Below are 18,886 nucleotides of genomic sequence, written 5' to 3' on the forward strand. Positions count from 1 at the left end.
TTTATCTCTACTCTCCCATGCAATTCTCTCTCTTTTCTCCTCGCTCTGTCTCTCTCTCTCTCCTAAAGAGAAATGGACAAGATGAAAATTCGGGTTGGTGGGTCGGATTCTGAGTCCCGACGAGTACCACCAAGTAAGAGCGCAAAGAATTGTCATTTACCACCTGCCAGAGGAAGCATCAAACGCAAGATTTTTGCCCTTCTTTACAAAATTTCCAAGCGTCAAACCCAACGTGGCTTTCATTACCTTCTTAGCCACAGCAGCCACAGTTAGTTACCCATTCCTTTTCCACTACAAGGACATTAATTCTATTATGGTAAAATTCTTGGTTTTTTTTTTTTTTTATCTTGCAGCTGCCCCTTTATCTATTTGCACTTTAATTTTAAATCTCCAATTCTCCATCTATGTCTTCTTCTATGCAATTTATGATTAGTAGATGATTATGGGGAAGGCGTCAATTCTTTTTTTTTTTTTTTAATTTATTTTCTAATTAAATATTGGATTATACTGTAGACCTCTTTTCTTTCGCTAGTTTTACTTTCATTTGCTACAATACAAGGAGAGTTGTCTGGATTATTGTGGAAATCTCAAGAGAGATTTATCTCTAATTCAAGCTTAAAGTGGATGATGTTTATATTACCTTGCTGACCAATAACCCTAGTATTCACAGCAACTTCGATTCTGCTCTTTCACGTTGGTTTATCTCAAAATGATATTTTCCTTAGTACGTATTTGCGCAAATGCTGAGTTCAGGACATAGCTACGAATGAAGGGAATTGAATAACAAGTATATATCTTCATTATTTCAAGTGGCAATATACAGGAACTTATTAGTTATCTTGCGGAAGAAAGCAAAGCTTATTAGCAAGGAAAAATGCTGAAATGGCGGTTGATCCTACGATGAGGCAAGTCGTAAATAGCAGAATTTGGAAAATCTCTAGGCACAGGTTATAGAGGTAGCTATATGATAAGAAGACCATTGGATGTAATGGAATTGGAAGTGAGAGGATGGTTAAATAATTATGGTTGTTGCAACGTAGAATCAAATAATTATAACAATTAGCGATATCACCAGTAATCATAGAAGAGAGAGTACTTCAAGAGAAGGGTAAAAGGAAAAAGGACAAGATGCGTGATAGACAATCTCATACTTTCATTAGAAGTAGTAATTAATTATGTATGTTTATCTCACCCACAAATATTTAGAGAAATCTCATTGCACGCATACATATATATAGATGAAGCTAAAGCTCAATTGTAAGACTACAAAATGTAAATTTATCGTCAGTCTCAAGCTACAAATTTTAATTTTTTAGAATATCTATGAATTGTTGACAAACATTGTATTGGAATTTAGGATTATTCGTGATAAAAGGGATTTGATAGGTCAAAATGGCAATGCCAAAAGTGGAATATGTTTCTCTCATCCATGGAAGTCTTGGAATAGAGTCGGTGTTTGGTGGGTGAGACTCAGGCCGCGTTAAACCAAATTTGGCAATTGATACTTATCATTATTGTTGAAGATATATAAAACTAATTTTGAAGACACACCTACAAGCTCAAGCTTGTAGGTGAGAACCTAAAGAGTAGTCTTATATCTCTAGCATGGTAAACTTGAAGTGTCAATGAGGCCTCATCTTACCTTGTTTTGAAATATTTAACAAATAAACGGTGGGATCAGGATTAGAACTTTAGACTTTTTTTAGTTTAAAAAGATCTAATATTAGGAAATTCTTAGATACATCAGGATATATACAATACATCAGGGTATATAAATTACTTTATACACTTAATTAAAGTTAAAATTAGATAATCATGTTTTATTGATGGACTCATTATATTTTTAGTAATGTATTAATTCTTAATTAGATAAGTGTATATAATTGAGTGTAAGTAAAAATCACACTTGCAAATAAATATATCAAGAATAATTATATAACTTTAACAATTATCACTTCATCCTAGTAGTTTCCAAATGGGGAAAGTGTTAGAGCTAACTTACAAGTGGCAGTGCTTATTGTGGAGTCCAGATTGCACATGATGAGATTACCTTGGTGAAAATTGAAATCGTATGACTAAAGGAGTTGTGTCCAATGTAGGATGGTTAAAAATTTTAAATTCTATTAAAGCATAGTCAAAGGGAAGATTTGTAGCATTGATTTTTTGATATACTATATACCAGACCAAGAATCATGTAGCTAGGATTAGGAGGCCTAGGATCTATGGAGATGAAGGTGTTGTAAATACAGAGATTGTTTAGAGGAGAAGTTACTGAGCTTTATAACTCAACACCCAATATGGGCTTAAGTGAAGAGCAAACCTAGGCCTTGACAAGTGTGCATAAGATGGGCCAAGGTCCACAGCAATCAAGCAAGCCAATTCGCAAAAATATTTGATCGGGTGCTCCTTACGTAATCTTTCGTATGGATGGCAATCCACTTGGAGCTCAATTTGGCTTACCTTTTGCTAGCGCATTAACTTGTTTTTCCAGTATTAATAGCCCAGCTTTACCCCTATAACAACACGATAAGAGCTTGATAATGCCTGTTTAATCACTTAAGTAAAAGCCTTCATGTTCTCTTTATTTTAATTTTGTTAATAGCCATGAGTTACAGCCTTCTATTGTCAGTTTAGTATTAAGTGTGTCCTTCATAATTGACCCTTTTATTGTTGCAAAGAGCCTTTATATGGAGAGGCTCAGATTGCTTTGACAGACAACCTTTGATATATTCAGATTCATATTGAAGCACAAACATGCATGCTTCCTCTTCTTCTCTTCTCTCATTTCGAGCGTATGAAATACTATTGATTCCTGCTCCCATTTTCTTGAAAACAGAAGAGCTTATCCTAGGGAGTACTATCTAATTTTCACTGAAAGGCGTAAATAATTTTTAGGATACATGCCTCAAGCTCTGTGAATTTATTTGCTGCATCTTCATTTTTTCCGTTAATCTAAAGAGTATCTCTATATCTCATGGAAGTTTCAAATGTTCTTTCTCTTTGATTGTTAACAATTCCATTCCTTATACTGAAGCTGCCAACATCTCTAGTGTTATTGTCCACTCAACCTTTGCATTTTCCATGCAGATTATACTCTCTAAAGTCTTTCTAGATTTGTCAATAACAAAACCTTTCAGTAGTTCTTATTTCAAGTGCTGGCAGAAAAACAATTATGACCTTTACGATACAATATACATGTCAACAAGGTGGAGGTGAACGACTATTGTTCTGGCAAAGAAGCATGCTGCAAAAGTGAAGCTAGTCTTGGACATGTCATCACAATAGAAAAAAAGGTATATGTTAATAAGTAAAATAAATTCAATTACAAGTCTAAAGCTAATAACCCCTCTTTCAAAAAGAAAGGTCTTTACTTATAAGTGAAAAATCCAAATATTATGTGCCAAAATGCAAACAAATTAAGTTAAAAATAATGATCATGCTAAATCGATTCATATGAAAGCAAATTTAATTGAAAGCATATGATATATTTGTTGCTGTCATCTCTCAAGCGAACATGATTGCCATTATTGGGTAGTCGACTCTGGGTTTGCTAGGCATATCATATGCTTTTATCTCCTATGCTCCTATTGGAGAAGGAAAAAAAACATGTATGTGAGTGATACTAGAACTGTACCTATTCTTGGAAAAGGAAAACGTATTCTCAGACTCGCTTCTAGCAAAACTTTAGCACTTAATGAGGTCCATATGCAGCATACCCTTGATGAAAAGAACAAGCTCCAAACATCAAGAGCTAGAAAGCGTGATTTCTGTTATGTTGTTGGGGAAAGGGGGGTTAAGTTGTCATTCGAATCTCACAAGATTGTAATAACAAAGAACAATATATATATTGGCGAGGGCCATTGTTATCTGTCTTTGTTAGTGAAAATGCATCTATCTTTTCTATTTATATTATTGATTTTGTTAAAGTTTGGCATGGTTGGCACTTGAGTTTTCCCTAGATGAATGAGCTTGGTTTACTTTCTTCTTTTGAAGAGTTTTGAGAATAACAATATTTTTGAAACCTTCAATTTGCACGCTTATTACATTAGCATCCGTCTATAATATGCATTAAATGGATGTTAAAACTGCTTTCTTAAATGGTAATATTGAAATAATCAGAAGATATTGCCAACCCAGAGGGGAAGGAAATTGATGGCAACCTTTTTACCCCCCTGCCGAAAAAACGAAGGCGTAGAATAAAACAAAATGAAGAATGGGAGTTCATTCTAGCACAGCAAATGGCACAATCACATTCTAAATATATGTACTAGAATAAATTCAATAAGCAGTTCATCTCAACATAAAATTCTGCCACACAACATAGACAAGCCATAACTCAAAAGTTTAAAACTGACATTTATTAACTGGTAATCAATCTAATAGTCTCATGGAAAACCTTTGACCTACGAGTATCCAAATGCTGTACCAACCCAGATGAACTATGCTGACTAAAATGATCTATTGGGTTTGGACGATGAAGATGACTTGGCTTTTGCAAAATCAACCAGATCTTTGAAGAGAGCATCTTCCGGTTTTGCTTCTTTGCTGGGAGTAGATGGATTAAGCGAGAGATTTTGGGTTTGTCCAACTAAGCTATCATAAGAGGAACCAGAGCCACTACTTGGATTAGTAGAACTGCCAATAGATCCATGTTGCTCAAAGAATTGCTGTCTCTGATTATACCTGGAAGGAGGGGGTGGAAGAGATCCACGAGAAGGTGTATCCCAAGGAGCTGGAGGTAGCTGATCAGCAGATTTGCTTAAAGGAGCTGGTTCATCATATAAAGGCCGCCCAGGGTACAAAGGCGATGAATTTACAGCATGGGACTGTGGAGATGAAGCAGACAAAGTTGGGGAATGTGGAGGTGAGAGGTTTGTGTTGAAATGAAATGGAACAGTATTGGATGTGGGCTCTGAATTCTGAGGAGAACCTTGTGACTTGTAGACATCACCACTGAGATAATCAAATGTGCCAGAGTCCACATTGACTGGCTTCTTTGATGCAGGAGGAGGAGGAAGCAGAGGGCTGAGTCTCGTTGGTTCAGTCCTCACACTGACTGGTTTCTCGGCACGTCCTTGTGAATTTTCTCTTGATGACCTACAGTGGATATTACTAAACCAACTTGTTAGGATGAGCAATCTTTTTTCTTTGAAAATTGAAAATAGCGGTTAAAAGACCAAAAGTTCCATAATTCAATAACATGATTCATGCTGATAACCTCCCAATACACTACCCAAATGAAGGTGGCAAATACATGATGAGATGCACGATTAGCCCTCTCATAGATATTTTACTGTGTGCCCTGCCACCTAATGTATCTTCAATTGCAGAGTAAAGCTGGCAGTAGCAGATAATAAGAATAGTACAATCATTCCAAGCATTTATATATATATAATCTTGAAGCTACAACAATGAATTCATAGATTTTTGCCACAACATCAATAAAAAATTTTAATTAAATTGATTTGAAATCAATTGAATGTCAATTTTTTATTATTTAATTAATAAGAAGTTTAATTAGATTCGCACAATAATTCTTTTAGTAAATGATCTAATATAAAAATAATAATTTAATTTGATTATTTAGGATGATTTATTATTAAAAAATCTATTAATTTATTTTGACAATGAATTTTTTTTAAAAATATCTATATAAATATTAATTATGTGTACGAATCATTTCACATAAAAATAAATTAAAAGATAAAAAAGTATTCCGGTAAATAATAGAAATTTTAAATAATAAAAAGGAAAGCAAAAATAAATCCATGCAATGTGAGATAACTGAGAAGCTAACAGAAGGGGGGACGGACAGAGAAACCGAGCAAAGTCACCTGTGAGCCAGCTGGGCAAAATCATCTTCTGTCTCATCTTCATCATGGTTAATAATAAGTGGCACAACTGGTGTGTCAGCTTCCGTTTCTGCTGCAGGATAGGTACCTTTCGCAATATCATCATGCCGACGAAGTACTCGCTGTAAGTTATCATTCAATGCCAATCCCTGAAGTAGAAGCTCCTCATCTCTGAAAGAAAAGACTGCCTTTGTCAGTATCATCAACAGTTTCAAAAAAAAGAACTATCTATCAAATTCTTACGATGTACTATTCACAAGAAGCATGACACGCTTTTGGTAAGATCGGCACTGGTCAACAAGGTCAACAATCACCTCTTCTTTCAACCCCTGCCATCATATACATAAACATAAGAATTTGTTAGAATCCATCAATTAGTGCATTAGCTGTAAATTAGGAATATTTGTATTTATTAACCTTTCTTTTTTCCCTATTTAGATTTTATTCTTTATGTATAAATTAGAATAATTGTAAATCAATTTGTACAATGAAATAGAAATAGAAATACTTAATTTTCTCTGATTTCAACATGGTATCAGAGCTATGCCAACTTTTCTTGGCATGAACAGTACCAGAAAAGTTAAGGCTTGTGTGGGTAAACTTAAAAACAAGTCGGAGGTGAGTGTCACCGCCCACCCAAGGAGGAAGGACCCTAGGTCACCGGCGTTCGCCCTAAGTATCACCGTCATCCGGTAAAGCGTGTGGCCTCACGCGCCGTCAGAAGGGTGCGCCCCAATCACACCCACCGGCACGTGAAGCCATTTCCTGCCAGATTTTCCAGCCGTTTCTCCTTGCCGCCGTCTTCCTTGCTTTTTGCGCCACTGATCCGCCTGTTTCCCTCAACTGGTTTGCACTTTTATTTTTTGGGTTTCTCTTCAAACACAGTATCTGTCTTTATTTTTATTTAAATGGTTGATGGAAAACAGAAAATCTCAGAAACAAAGGCGACTTTTATCAATGATAACCCCTCTTTACAGATTAATCCCGTAAAATTGAATGGAACTAATTTTTTGGCATTATCTAGATCATGTCTGTTGTTTATTCAAGCTAGAGGACTGCAGGGGCATATTACTGGAAGTAAGAAAAAGCCGAAAACTGCAAGTTCTATCTACAGTCAGTGGGAGTCAGAAAACTTTCTTGTTATGTTATGACTCATCAATTCCATGCAACCTCATATAGCTCGTGGGTATTTGCTGCTGGATAGTGCAGCTACCATTTGGAGTACAGTCTCTCAGACCTATTCTCAAGTTAGAAACGATGCACAAGTGTATAAGCTTAGAAACAAGGTTCGTGATTTGAAACAGGGTAAGCTAACTGTTGCTCAGTATTATGCAAAATTGAGTGGTCTATGGCAAGAACTAGATTTCTACCAGGACTTTCAGGCATCCTGTCCAGATGATGCAGTTAAGTTTCAAAAACTGATCGAGAAAGAGCGGATCTATGATTTTCTTGTTGGGTTAAATAGGGAATATCATATTCGAGTCCAAGTATTTGGGAAGGATCCTTTACCTACCTTGAGACAGACATACTCTTATGTTCAGCAGGAGGAGAGTAGAAGGAGTGTCATGGTTCATTCTGTGTCTGTTGATAAGGCAAGGCTAATTGCTAATTCTTCACGAGAACAGTCACAATGTCCATCAAATAAGGATTAGCTCCATTGCGACTATTGTGGAAAAACCCGGCATACTAAGGAATACTGTTGGAAACTACATGGTCGCCCAACCAAAGGGCGTGAAGGAAAAAGGATGGGCTCTGCTAGATCACAAGCTAATGTATCTGAGGCTTTAGATCCCTCTGAAGATACTGCTACTACTGAAATGTTTTCCACTGAAGAGGTACAGACTTTAAGGCGGTTACTATCACAACTTGAATCGCAATACACTATAGTTGCCCTCTTCCAACTTTGTCAACTCAGGTAATGCTTCTTGTCAATCTTAATAATTCTTTTCTGTTTATAGATTTTGGAGCAACCAGGCATATGATAGGCTCTTCAAATAAATTCATATCCTATTCTCCATATTCAGGCAAAGAAAAAATCCGCACTGCAGATAGATCTTTATCTAATATTTCTGAAAGGTTTTGTTAAATGCACTCCTACTATAAATCTCAGTTCTGTTTTACATGTGCTTAGCTTTCCTATTAACCTTCTGTCTGTTAGTTCTATCATAAAAGTTCTTAACTACAAAATTGAATTTTTTCCCACTGACTGCGTTTTTCAGGAATTGATAACAGGGAGAACGATTGACAGTGGTAGACTGCAAGATGGGCTATATCTACTAAATGACTATGTTGGCCAGGCTATATTGGGGCAGTCTAAGGGTGCTGAGGAAGAAATTATTCAGTGGCATAGGAGACTAGGTGTATTAAAGAAACTTTATCCTTTTTTATTTAAGCAATGCAAAACTAGATTGTTAGTATGCGATGCTTGTGAGTTTGATAAATATACTAGACATTCTTATCCTGCAATAAATAATAAGGCTTCAATTCCTTTTATGATTATCCATTATGATGTATGGGGGGCCAACTCAAACTATATCTTTATCGGATTATAGATGATTTATGACCTTTATTGATTGTTGCAGTAGGTTAACTTGGGTATATTTAATGAAAGGAAAAAATGAAGTTTTTTCTTATTTTCAGCAATTCCACAAAATGATTAGAACACAGTTTGATGCTCATGTTAAAATACTGAGAACTGATTACAGAATATGTGAATGGAGTCTTTCAAGAGTATTTGAAGTCTCATGGGATTTTACATCAGACTAGTTGTGTTAACACTAGTCCACAAAATGGGGTATCTAAGAGGAAAAATAGACACTTACTTAAGGTTGCTAGGTCTCTTATGTTTACCATGAATATTCCTAAACCTTACTTGGGGGATGCTATTCTTTCTGCTGCCTATCTTATTAATAGGATGCCACTTCAGACATTGAAGTTTAAGAGCCCTTTAGAGGTTTTGCATTGTAAAAATTCATATACTATCCCTCCAAAAGTCTTTGGGTGTGTTTGCTTTGTTCATAAATTTAATAGTGGGAAGTTAGAACCTCGGGCCCTCAAATGTGTCTTTTTTTGTTATTCCAGTACTTAAAAGGGGTATAGGTGTTATCACCCACCTACACGGAAATATTTTGTGAGTATGGATGTTACCTTCAGGTAATCTGAATCTAATTTTCATCCACCTCTTCAGAGGGAGTATAGAAAGGAAGAGGTGTCTTTCCCTTCATCTTTGTCCTCTCCTGATCTTCATCTTCAGAATCTTAAGTTTGAGCCTAGATCCAACAATGATACTCAGGGAGAGTCACATAAATCTCAAGAGATTGAATAGGCCAGATTTGAGAAAATATACTCGGCGTAACAAGATAGATATAGCTATCGAGCAGGAGATTGCTGATCAATTGGAAACTCTGGATTCAATTCCTAGACATCCTGAGGTATGTGATGAATCTCCTTTGGTTCCTGACGAGTCTAATTTTGATTCTCAGTCTGTTCTTCCCTCTTCTGATAATGATCTTGATATTCCTATTGCTCTCAGAAAAGGTGTTAGAACCTGTATTAAACATCCTATCTCTAACTTCATTTCCTATGATTCTTTGTGTCCATCTTATAGAGCCTTTCTATTGTCTGTTTCCTCTATTTCTATCTCACAGGATTGGAAGAAAGCATGTCTTGATCTAAAATGGAAGGCAGCCATAGTGGAGGAGATGAAAGCTTTGGCAAAGAATAAGACATGGAAACTTATTATTCTCCCACTGAAAAAGAAGTCGGTTGAACGCAAATGGGTATTCACTGTGAAGCATAGAGCAGATGGTTCAATTGAGAGGTATAAGGCCAGGCTGGTAGCAAAACGCTTCACACAGACATATGGGGTAGATTACCAAGAAACCTTTGCTCCTGTTGCTTAAATGAACACCATCAAAATTTTCCTATCATGTGCAGTAAATCTTGAGTGGGACTTACAATAGTTTGATGTAAAAAATGTCTTTCTGCATGGTGACTTAGAAGAAGAAGCGTATATGGAAATTCCTCCAGGGTTTGAGGATGAAAAAACCAAAGGGAAAATTTGCAGATTGAAGAAGGCTTTGTATGGTTTAAAATAGTCACCTAAAGCATGGTTTAACAGGTTCAGTAAAGTAAGAACTTCCTTTGGATACTGTCAAAGTAATGCTTATCACACCTTATTTATAAAACACTGTAAAGGCAAAATCACATTACTTATTGTCTATGTGGATAATATTATAGTAACTGGTGATAATATGGAAGAAATAGCTCATCTAAACGAGCTGCTAGCACAGGAGTTTGAAATCAAAGATTTGGGAAAGCTAAAGTACTTTCTTGGAATAAAGGTTGCCAGATCAGATAAAGGAATCTTTATTTCTCAAAGTAAGTATATTATGGATCTGTTGAAAGAAACAAGAATGTGGGCTGTAAACCAGTAGAGTCTCCCATTAAGCAAATCATAAATTGCAAGCTAGAGTTGGGAAATCAATAGATATAGGGGGAAATCAATAGATATAGGGAGATATCAAATGTTGATTGGCAGACTGATTTATCTTTCGCACATTAGACTAGACATAACATATGCAGTGGGTTTAGTGAGTCAGTATATACATGATCCTCGCGAATCTCATTTGGAGGCTGTTTTCTGCATCTTACAATACTTAAAATCTGCACCTAGGAAAGGACTTCTGTTCTCAAAGCATAGCCACCTTCAAATTAAGGCCTTTATAGATGCAGATTGGGCTGAATCTCTTGATAATAGAAGATCAACATCAAGATACTGCACTTTTGTTGGTGGTAATCTAGTTACCTGGAGAAGTAAGAAGTAGAATATTATAGCTAGATCCAGTGCAGAGGCTGAATTCAGAGCAATGGCTCAAGGTATCTGTGAGTTACTGTGGTTGCAGAAGTTGATGGAGGAATTAAAACTGCTAGAAGCTAGTGGTTTGCCTTTGTTTCATGATAACAAAGCTGCCATCAGTATAGTTCACAATCCAGTTCAGCATGATCGGACCAAGCATATAGAGATTGACAGACACTTCATAAAAGAAAAAATTGTGAATGGCTGGTTAAGTGTCTCTTACGTAGGTTCGAAGGATTAGTTAGTTGATGTGTTTACGAAGAGATTAAGTTGTAAGGTGTTTCATACCCTAGTTTGCAAGTTAGGCATGTGCAATATCCATGAACCAACTTGAGGGGAGTGTTAGAATCTCTTAATTAGTGCATTAGCTGTAAATTAGGAAAATTTATATTTATTAGCCTTTATTTTTCCCTATTTAGATTTTAGTCTTTGTGTATAAATTAGAATAATTATAAATCAATTTGTACAATGAAATACAAATAGAAATACTTAATTTTCTCTGATTTCAATAGAACTCAGAGAGAGACAATTGATAATTCCATAAAATAACATTTCTTAGACAATGATTGATAAGAAGTCTGAATATGTGAAAATTCTGCATCAACTAGGAACTACATATGTTAAGTCTAATGAGATCTGTTACCTATGAATCAAAGATATTTTTCATCACGGAAAGCAGACATAGCATAGAGCTCCTCCTTAACTTCTTATCCCCTTTCAAGTAAGGAAATTTCCAAGTGCAACAAATTGATAACCTTAACAGCAGACCAGTAACTAATTCACCCAGTTCTGCTCTTTAATAAATTAAACTCCAGTTTTTATCTAAGCAAATTGACTTCACAAATACCTCTGCTTCAAACAGTTTGTTAAGGAAACCAAGACCATAGTTCAAGCCATTAAAAACTCGAGCTCTTTGATGACTTGAATTAAGCACATACACTAAAATTTTCAGCACTTAATTTTTAAGTACGTATGCTAACACTTATTTTTTAATTTTGATGTTTTAAGTGAGCATCGATAACGTTTTTAGTTTTCAGTGCTTATAGAAAGAAATGACATAAGGTTCCATTTGGATAGATATTCATTTGGGATGAAAGAGAATTCTTATTTGTGTTTCATGTGAAAAATTACAAAATATCAACTAGTCTCAAATTCAAATGGCCTTTCATTTCAAAATCTCATTTATCCAAAAGGACCTAGAAATAAAAATAATCTATGTAATGTTTTCTTCTAATAATTTTCTTCAATCATCAACGAGTACCATTTACCATCTACCAATATCATCATCACTACAACCAACATCGCTGCTATCACTTCATTTCCACCACCATTTCGTCATTGGTGCATTACTGCAACCACAATCACTGTGATTACCAGCATCCCAACCATTGTAGTACGGTAATCCCCCCACAGACGACTCCACCATTAAAAGTGCTCCCATGACCATCATTATCACCATCATACTACTGATACAACCATCATCATAAACTCTTTTATCCCAACCGATTCTTAATTATTTCCCAAATTAAATTATACTATTTTCTAAATGATAATATTAAGTTTACAATTTAAAAAAAAAAATCAGGATTTACTAGTTCAGTTAAATTTCAACACAAAAATTATTAAGCTCTTAAAATTTCAGCATTCAATATCTACCACACATAAACTAAATAAAATTTGGAGATGTCAGACTTTTAGGAACACGTCAGATTTAACAAACAGAATCAACTAAGAATTATATGATGCCAAGAAAAAGGCCACAAAAATCAAATTGTCTAATTAATAATTTAGAAGCTATATTTTTCCACTGAAATAAAGTAATAGTCATTACTCAGTTGCTTTACTTAAAAGGTTTGAGAAAACTTAAAATAGTAAATACAAATATGAAAAGAAATGATCTGCCCTTTGAAATGAAAGGCACAAGGATGCGGCCTTCAAGGAACATAAAGGCCTCAAAACAAGTTACAATGCTTCAGAAAAGCATAAAAAGATTTTACCTCAGGGTTCTTAGGATCCAAGGCACTAAGCATTTCCATTAACACATCTGCTAGTCCCCTAGCATTTTGAATCTCTGGTAAGCTGAAAATAAACAATATTTTTATGAAGATCTACCACAAACCAACTATTAATCAACAGTACCAGAATGCAACTACTAAAACAATAATGAGAAGTGAAACTTTCTCATTGTGTAGAATTGAATTTCATAATCACATTTATGTCGGGAAAAATGAAATTTCAAGCAAGCAGTTTGAACTTAGATTTCACACAAACACACACATATGCTTCAATAATGCAAGTCCACTTATGAGTTATGATCTAGCCACCTACATATAGGGCAAAAAAATAAGAAACATGTTCCTGCTTGAGCTCATTCTCATCTAACACTAGAATTAGAAAGTTGACAGATAGGCTGGGACTGCAACACCAACGACAGTAATAGTTATCAACAATGTACAAGAAGCCTAGTGATCCAATATTACATTCATAATGATGAAAAATGTGAATGTGATTTTTTTTTTTTTGAGCATTCAAATGCGCCTCTATGCATTTATTATTATTTTGGTTTCTTTTTGAAAAGGATGGGGAGGAGGTGTCACACATGAAAAACTCTCTCATTTTGAAGAAATTATCAGTTAAGAAAAATATCCTGCTGTAATTATTGTCAAAAGGAATCAGTTTCCATTTTTCATTAATTGGTAGTGAATCCAACACCTATCTATACTCAACCCAACTCAACTAGGCCTTTATCTCATAAATTTATTAGGGTCGGCTATATGGATTCTCTTTCTCTACTCTAAATGATTTTTGGTTAAATTCTCGAAAATGTGTAATACTTCTAGATCATGTTGTATTACTCTCTTCCAAGTCAGTTTATGTCTACTCCTTCTTTTCTTTCTATCCTCTAACTCAATGTGCTCTACTTGTCTAACTGGAGCCTCCGCATGTCTACGCTTCATATGAATAAACCACCTCAATCACCCTTCTCTTAACTTATCCTCAATTGGCACCACTCCTACATTTTTCTCTAATACTCTTGTCACGGACTTTATCTAGTATAGTATGGTCATTCATCCACCTTAAAATTCTCATCTCCGCAACTCTCATCTTAGACACATACGGCTCCTTTATTGCCCAACACTCACTACCATATAACATGACCGGTCGTATGTCTGTGCAGTCAAATTTTCCTTTCAATTTATTGGGAATCTTGCAATCACATAAAACTCCCGTGGCACATCTCCACTTCAACCATCCGGCTTTAATCCTATGACTAACATTCTCCTCACATCCCCCATCTACTTGAAGGATTGAGCCAAGATATTTAGAATGATTACTTTAAGGCAATACCATTCCATCCAAACTAACTCCTTCCATATCACCAGTTCGGCCTTTACTGAACTTGCAATGTATGTATTCTGTCTTCGTTCACCTATCTATACAAGAAACAAATTGGGAAACCAAACAAGCTCTAATAAAACTGTCTACACTTAAGCCCAAATATAAACTAAAGAAATGAAAGTCATACAATTCACACAGTACCTGAGACCTGAAGCATCAGATTGCAGAGAGGCTTGAATAGCAACATCTTCATATGCTGAAGGTGCATCAACTATTGGCTGTGTTTGGGGAGGAGTAAAGAGCGGTACACTGTTCTCTGCTCGGGGTGGAAACTCAACTCCAGCAGCCTGTCAATTATAAAACAAAAGTTCTATAACAAAATAGAGTTTCACAAATGTGAGGAGAAAATTAAAGAAGAAATTTTATACTAAACATAATTCAATCAGGTTTTGAATTTTGATACGAATTATAGTTTAAAATCAATAGCTAAACGCATATTCTCTCAATTATGGAAACATAAGTAACACTGATTTAAATCATAAAGCATTTACATATAACAACAAATGACAAACTATAACAAAATAGTAGCTGTTTTAACTTCCTAACTATTAGAACAGTCAATTTCAAAACAAATGAGGTATACAGAACCCCAATTCTATGAAAAATAATATAAATAAATTATTAATAGAACTACTGCTTCAAAATAGCTTTTTTAAACTTCTAACCTTTTGAACAATAGACGTTAAATAGAGCTAATGGAAGTACAAGAAAACAATTACCCTTAGTTCATTGTATGCAGCATAGTATTGGGGATACCTTCCCCTTGGTCCTCCAAAAGCTTCTTGCCACGTGTCTATCAAGATAAGTATCTTTTCTCTAACATTCAAATCTGGCTGCACAATTATATCCAAATAACATATATTACAAAATGAAAGGGATTCAGATAGGATTACAGGAGCAGAAGAGGCAAGACTCATTGTGCATTTAAGGGGAGAAAACTGGGACCTTCTTCTTCACTATTTTAACCATTTCATGTAGGATGTCACGCTCAATGATCTGCTGAAATACATTCTCACCACAATTTTTGCTGATAGTCTCCAATGCCTAAATCAAAATATTCCCACAAAAACCATGATAATGAGACAAACAATTCAATGTAATGATGTTAAAAAGCAAGACAAAAAGGCGCCCCACAAGAAGTATGTAATGCATATTTATTCATATGTTCTAAATCTTGATGGCCATAATCTTAGCACTGTTGCTAATTTAACTTAGACCAAATAATTTACAGAATTCCAAAAAAAAATTGTCCAGTGGTATGTTATCTTACACAGCTCATTAAGTTAAATTAAGAAAAATAAGTTGACAAAGTTTGAAAAGCAAATAATACTGACAAAAAGAGCTAGAAGTTGTATCTTAGGATTTTTGCTTCCTAGTCGCTTCTTGAGTACTTTTAAGGCATCCTTTGCTTGCCTGCAACACCAATCCAATTCAAAGGAATAATCAAAAAAATCAGTACATAACTAAATATTTTACCATCACATATGGGCAAGGACAAAAGGCAAATAGAATTGCAAAGATAACTTTAGATATCCAGTAATGAACACCAAAAGACATAAGCTGTAATCACAAATTAAAAGTTAAAGGATGCTTAAAGTACATGAACACATCTTAAAGTTCCAATAAACTCAGGTAAAATGCATTCAACTATCTTTCATGAAGTTTCAATCTACCCTTGGATTATTGCGTTGTGCAAGTTAGGAAACAACTATTAAAGAAAATTCATTACATAGTTGATTCCCCTTAACCATGCAATTAAAACTTCAAAGGAAGTCACAGGTTGCATCCAAAGTCTTGAATTGGGAATTTGGAATGAAAAATAATATTCTTAAACAATTAAAAGGAATGAAAACTAAATAAAACATCATACCATAGCTTTTACTGCACTACTATACAGTAAGAAATAAAAGATCACAAATACTAATAATAATAAATTGTAAGTCCAGTCCTCAAAGAATGGAATATAAGCATAAGGGCATAAATTGCTAATTTTAAAGCTGCCTGCCAAACTATGTTGTATTAGTAGCTTTGCTAAAGAGATTAAATTAGCCAAACAAGTGAATAAACTGATTTCCAGGTTATGATGACATTATTCTAAACCAGGTCCATCTAGAGCCCATCCAAATTCATTCTCCACATCGCACAAGAGCTTTCATTAAGCTCTGAAGCATGTAACAAAGCAAAAGCACCTAAGCCAAGTTCTAATTGCACAAACTTCGATGTTTCAAACACTAAGTATCAACCAAGCTTCTAGTTGAATATCATTAACAAGCCCAACCTAACAACACCATCATACCACATATGACATATTGCGTAATGAAAGCTCACTAGCTCAAACAAACATTAAAAGTAAAAAAAATAAAATAAATATTCTGTCAAAAAAAATCCTAAAAAAATAAAAATAAATATTCTGTAAAAAAAAAATCCTAAGAAAGCATAAGAGTAGGGAGACAGAGTTAAGGAGATGGAGAATCATACCCAGGATCCATGTTGATTATATCACAAAGCTCAATGTTTATGGCCCAGTCTGGGGCAATCAACATGTCACTTGTAGCCCTCTCGGCGCAAGAGGCAGCATTATTTGCCATAGGTATCGACCTATCGTTGCTCCCTTATTTTAAGTTAGCTATCCCTTGTTATCCTATAAACAGAATAATCAAACAGATAAGCAATTGCATAATCCAACCTCAAAAATCATATTTCAAGAGATGTATCAATAAATGACTTTGAACCAATACAAATAATGATCAAGCAGATCAAACAGCAAATTGTGACCGAATTTTGAACAAAGCTCAATTCTTCACAAACCCAAGAAAAAATTAAAATGAATACAACAATCTCACCCCAATTTCAAAGTAATACAAAAATATGAAATCAGAAAGCAAAACCCGAGAATTGAACCCAATTTGACCAAAAATAATCAAAACCAATTGAATTATACCCCAACAAAACAAATCGCCCCCGTGAAAGTTAAGCACAAAGAACAATCAAAACAAGAGCCTATTACCCAAATTTAAGACAATTTATCAAAAAAAAAAAAAACAAAACTGCAAAACCCACTTGGCAAAGAGAGACAACAGATAGGGCAAAGGATCTGAATAGAATGCTTACCTATGTCTCGAGAGGGAATGGGAATCAAAAAGAGACTTAGAATTGAAGTGGAAAGTATTGTTAATGTGTATGCGTGAGAAGAGAGTAGAGGGTGGAAGGAATGGAAAGGGGTTGATTTTGTATTTGTTAAGCTTTTGTCATTTGTTGGGTTGTTGGGTGTATTTTTCTTGGCGTCAGCCTTTGGAATCGACTTGGTCTTGGCTTTCCTGTTTTCCTTTCTACGACTAAACTAAAATACATTGAAAATTCAATACCTTAATTAACTCTTTCTTAAGAGTCTAATTACGTTCCTCTTTTTCCTTTTTTTTTTTTTCCTTGAATTTCAATTTCACCCTCCTCATTTTCAATTTTTTCTAAATTAATCTAAATATTTTAATTTATTCTCAATTTAATTAAAAAAAAATCAAACTTTTTAAATTTTTAACTTAAATTAAGAAATTGATTTTTTGGACTAAATTAGTTTAAATTGAAATTTTTATATTAATTTAAAAAAAAATAAATTTACTGAATTAAACTTTTCTAATTTATGCTGATAGACTCGGTCATTGGTCTTATTCTAATTCAAACCAACTCAAAATCATGAACCTAAAGATTTTGGTCCGATTTAAGTTCTAATCCTAATTTTGATTCTATCTAATTCAAATTTAGCAACCCAAATTTTATAATTTTTTTAAATGAGAAAAAGGTAATCCGATCTAAAATCATTCATTTAAATTCCAATTCAAATCAAAAATAAATTTGATCAGTTCCAATTAAGAACCAAGTCTAAATATTGGGGTAAAATTAAACCTTTTGCCTTTTTTTTTCTTTTTCTTTTTTATTTTCTATAGCTAAACAACTGTTTGATTTCCTTTAAGATTGAATTTAATAATTATTTTATTAAATATTTATATTAAAATTTATACAAATTAATTAAAGTTTGTGTAATACATATCTAATTTTTAATATTTGAAAATAATTAATAAAATTCTAATGTCTATTTTTAAATAAATATACACAAATATAAATAGTCATTAATATTAAAAAAAATTATTAGAGGTTACCTTCCTTATTAATCGACTCTGCTGGAGAGCACTTTAGAATTATTTATTTTGAATATATCCAATGATACAGAAGAGTGCATTTTTAAGATCACTTTGAGAAAGAATTTAATTTTAATGTATAAAAATTAATAATATTAGTCTAACTGTAAATTAAAAAAAGATATTTATGACATGATCATCTTACAATATAAGATATTAAAATTTTAATAATTCCTTTCATTTTAAATAAATACGTGCATACTTCTAAAATCAAGAGAATGTTAAGTAATAGTAAATGAATTTTTGTATTTTATTTTTTATATAATTAATATATTATACTCCTAAAATACCTTAATGTAGTGGTACAGTTACTCGGACTACGAATGATTGACCCCAACCATCTTATGGTTTGGACTGCATATACATAAGGCGACACTCAGCCATCAATGCTCACGCTTCAGGGCTCAGATATTTGCAGTACTTGCCAACAGAAAGATAATCCTATTCCAATATGGATAAGTCCCATCTTATCCAAGACTCAAGTCTTATTTCATTTATATTTCTCTTTAAATAAAATCTTTACCGAGAGTTTGATCCATGCCTATATTTAGGAATTGCCAAGTATGAATCTACCATTTTATTCC

At 34.1% G+C, this 18,886-nt stretch overlaps 1 protein-coding gene and 1 long non-coding RNA gene across 4 annotated transcripts; one reads left to right on the forward strand and one right to left on the reverse strand.

Moving 5' to 3' along the window:
- LOC131174401 (uncharacterized) lies at positions 1-3,934 on the forward strand. Its single transcript, XR_009144667.1, has 2 exons — positions 1-316; positions 3,088-3,934. It is a non-coding gene; the product is annotated as an uncharacterized LOC131174401 (long non-coding RNA).
- Positions 3,935-4,239: 305 nt separating this feature from the next.
- Positions 4,240-17,425, reverse strand: LOC110649908 (TOM1-like protein 4). Of its 3 annotated transcripts, none has more exons than XM_021804655.2 (10): positions 17,221-17,425; positions 16,588-16,750; positions 15,444-15,522; positions 15,055-15,153; positions 14,829-14,942; positions 14,251-14,396; positions 12,708-12,789; positions 6,096-6,181; positions 5,835-6,023; positions 4,240-5,112 (listed from the first exon to the last, which is right to left on the reverse strand). In XM_021804655.2, the coding sequence occupies exons 2-10, from the start codon at positions 16,695-16,697 to the stop codon at positions 4,449-4,451; spliced, it is 1,569 nt and encodes a 522-aa protein (XP_021660347.1). In that variant the 5' UTR covers positions 16,698-16,750; positions 17,221-17,425; the 3' UTR covers positions 4,240-4,448. The 3 variants fall into 3 exon arrangements, with proteins under 3 accessions (XP_021660347.1, XP_021660349.1, XP_021660348.1); XM_021804657.2 differs by having other exon boundaries at positions 4,240-5,097; positions 17,221-17,423; XM_021804656.2 differs by lacking the exon at positions 17,221-17,425 and adding an exon at positions 17,170-17,192.
- Between the last annotated feature and the right edge of the window lie 1,461 nt (positions 17,426-18,886).

The sequence above is a fragment of the Hevea brasiliensis genome, chromosome 16, assembly GCF_030052815.1.
Source record: "Hevea brasiliensis isolate MT/VB/25A 57/8 chromosome 16, ASM3005281v1, whole genome shotgun sequence".
Classification (NCBI taxonomy): domain Eukaryota; kingdom Viridiplantae; phylum Streptophyta; class Magnoliopsida; order Malpighiales; family Euphorbiaceae; genus Hevea; species Hevea brasiliensis.

What these genes read in the sequence shown, in the direction of transcription:
- LOC110649908 (XM_021804655.2), bottom strand. Translation starts at nt 16,697, where the DNA reads ATGGCAAATAATGCTGCCTCTTGCGCCGAGAGGGCTACAAGTGACATG. An exon ending in TCTGATGCTTCAGGTCTCAG is followed by an intron (nt 12,790 to 14,250) that starts GTACTGTGTGAA and finishes GTTTATTTTCAG; the next exon opens with CTTACCAGAGATTCAAAATG. An exon ending in CTTCTTGTGAATAGTACATC is followed by an intron (nt 6,024 to 6,095) that starts GTAAGAATTTGA and finishes CTTTTCTTTCAG; the next exon opens with AGATGAGGAGCTTCTACTTC.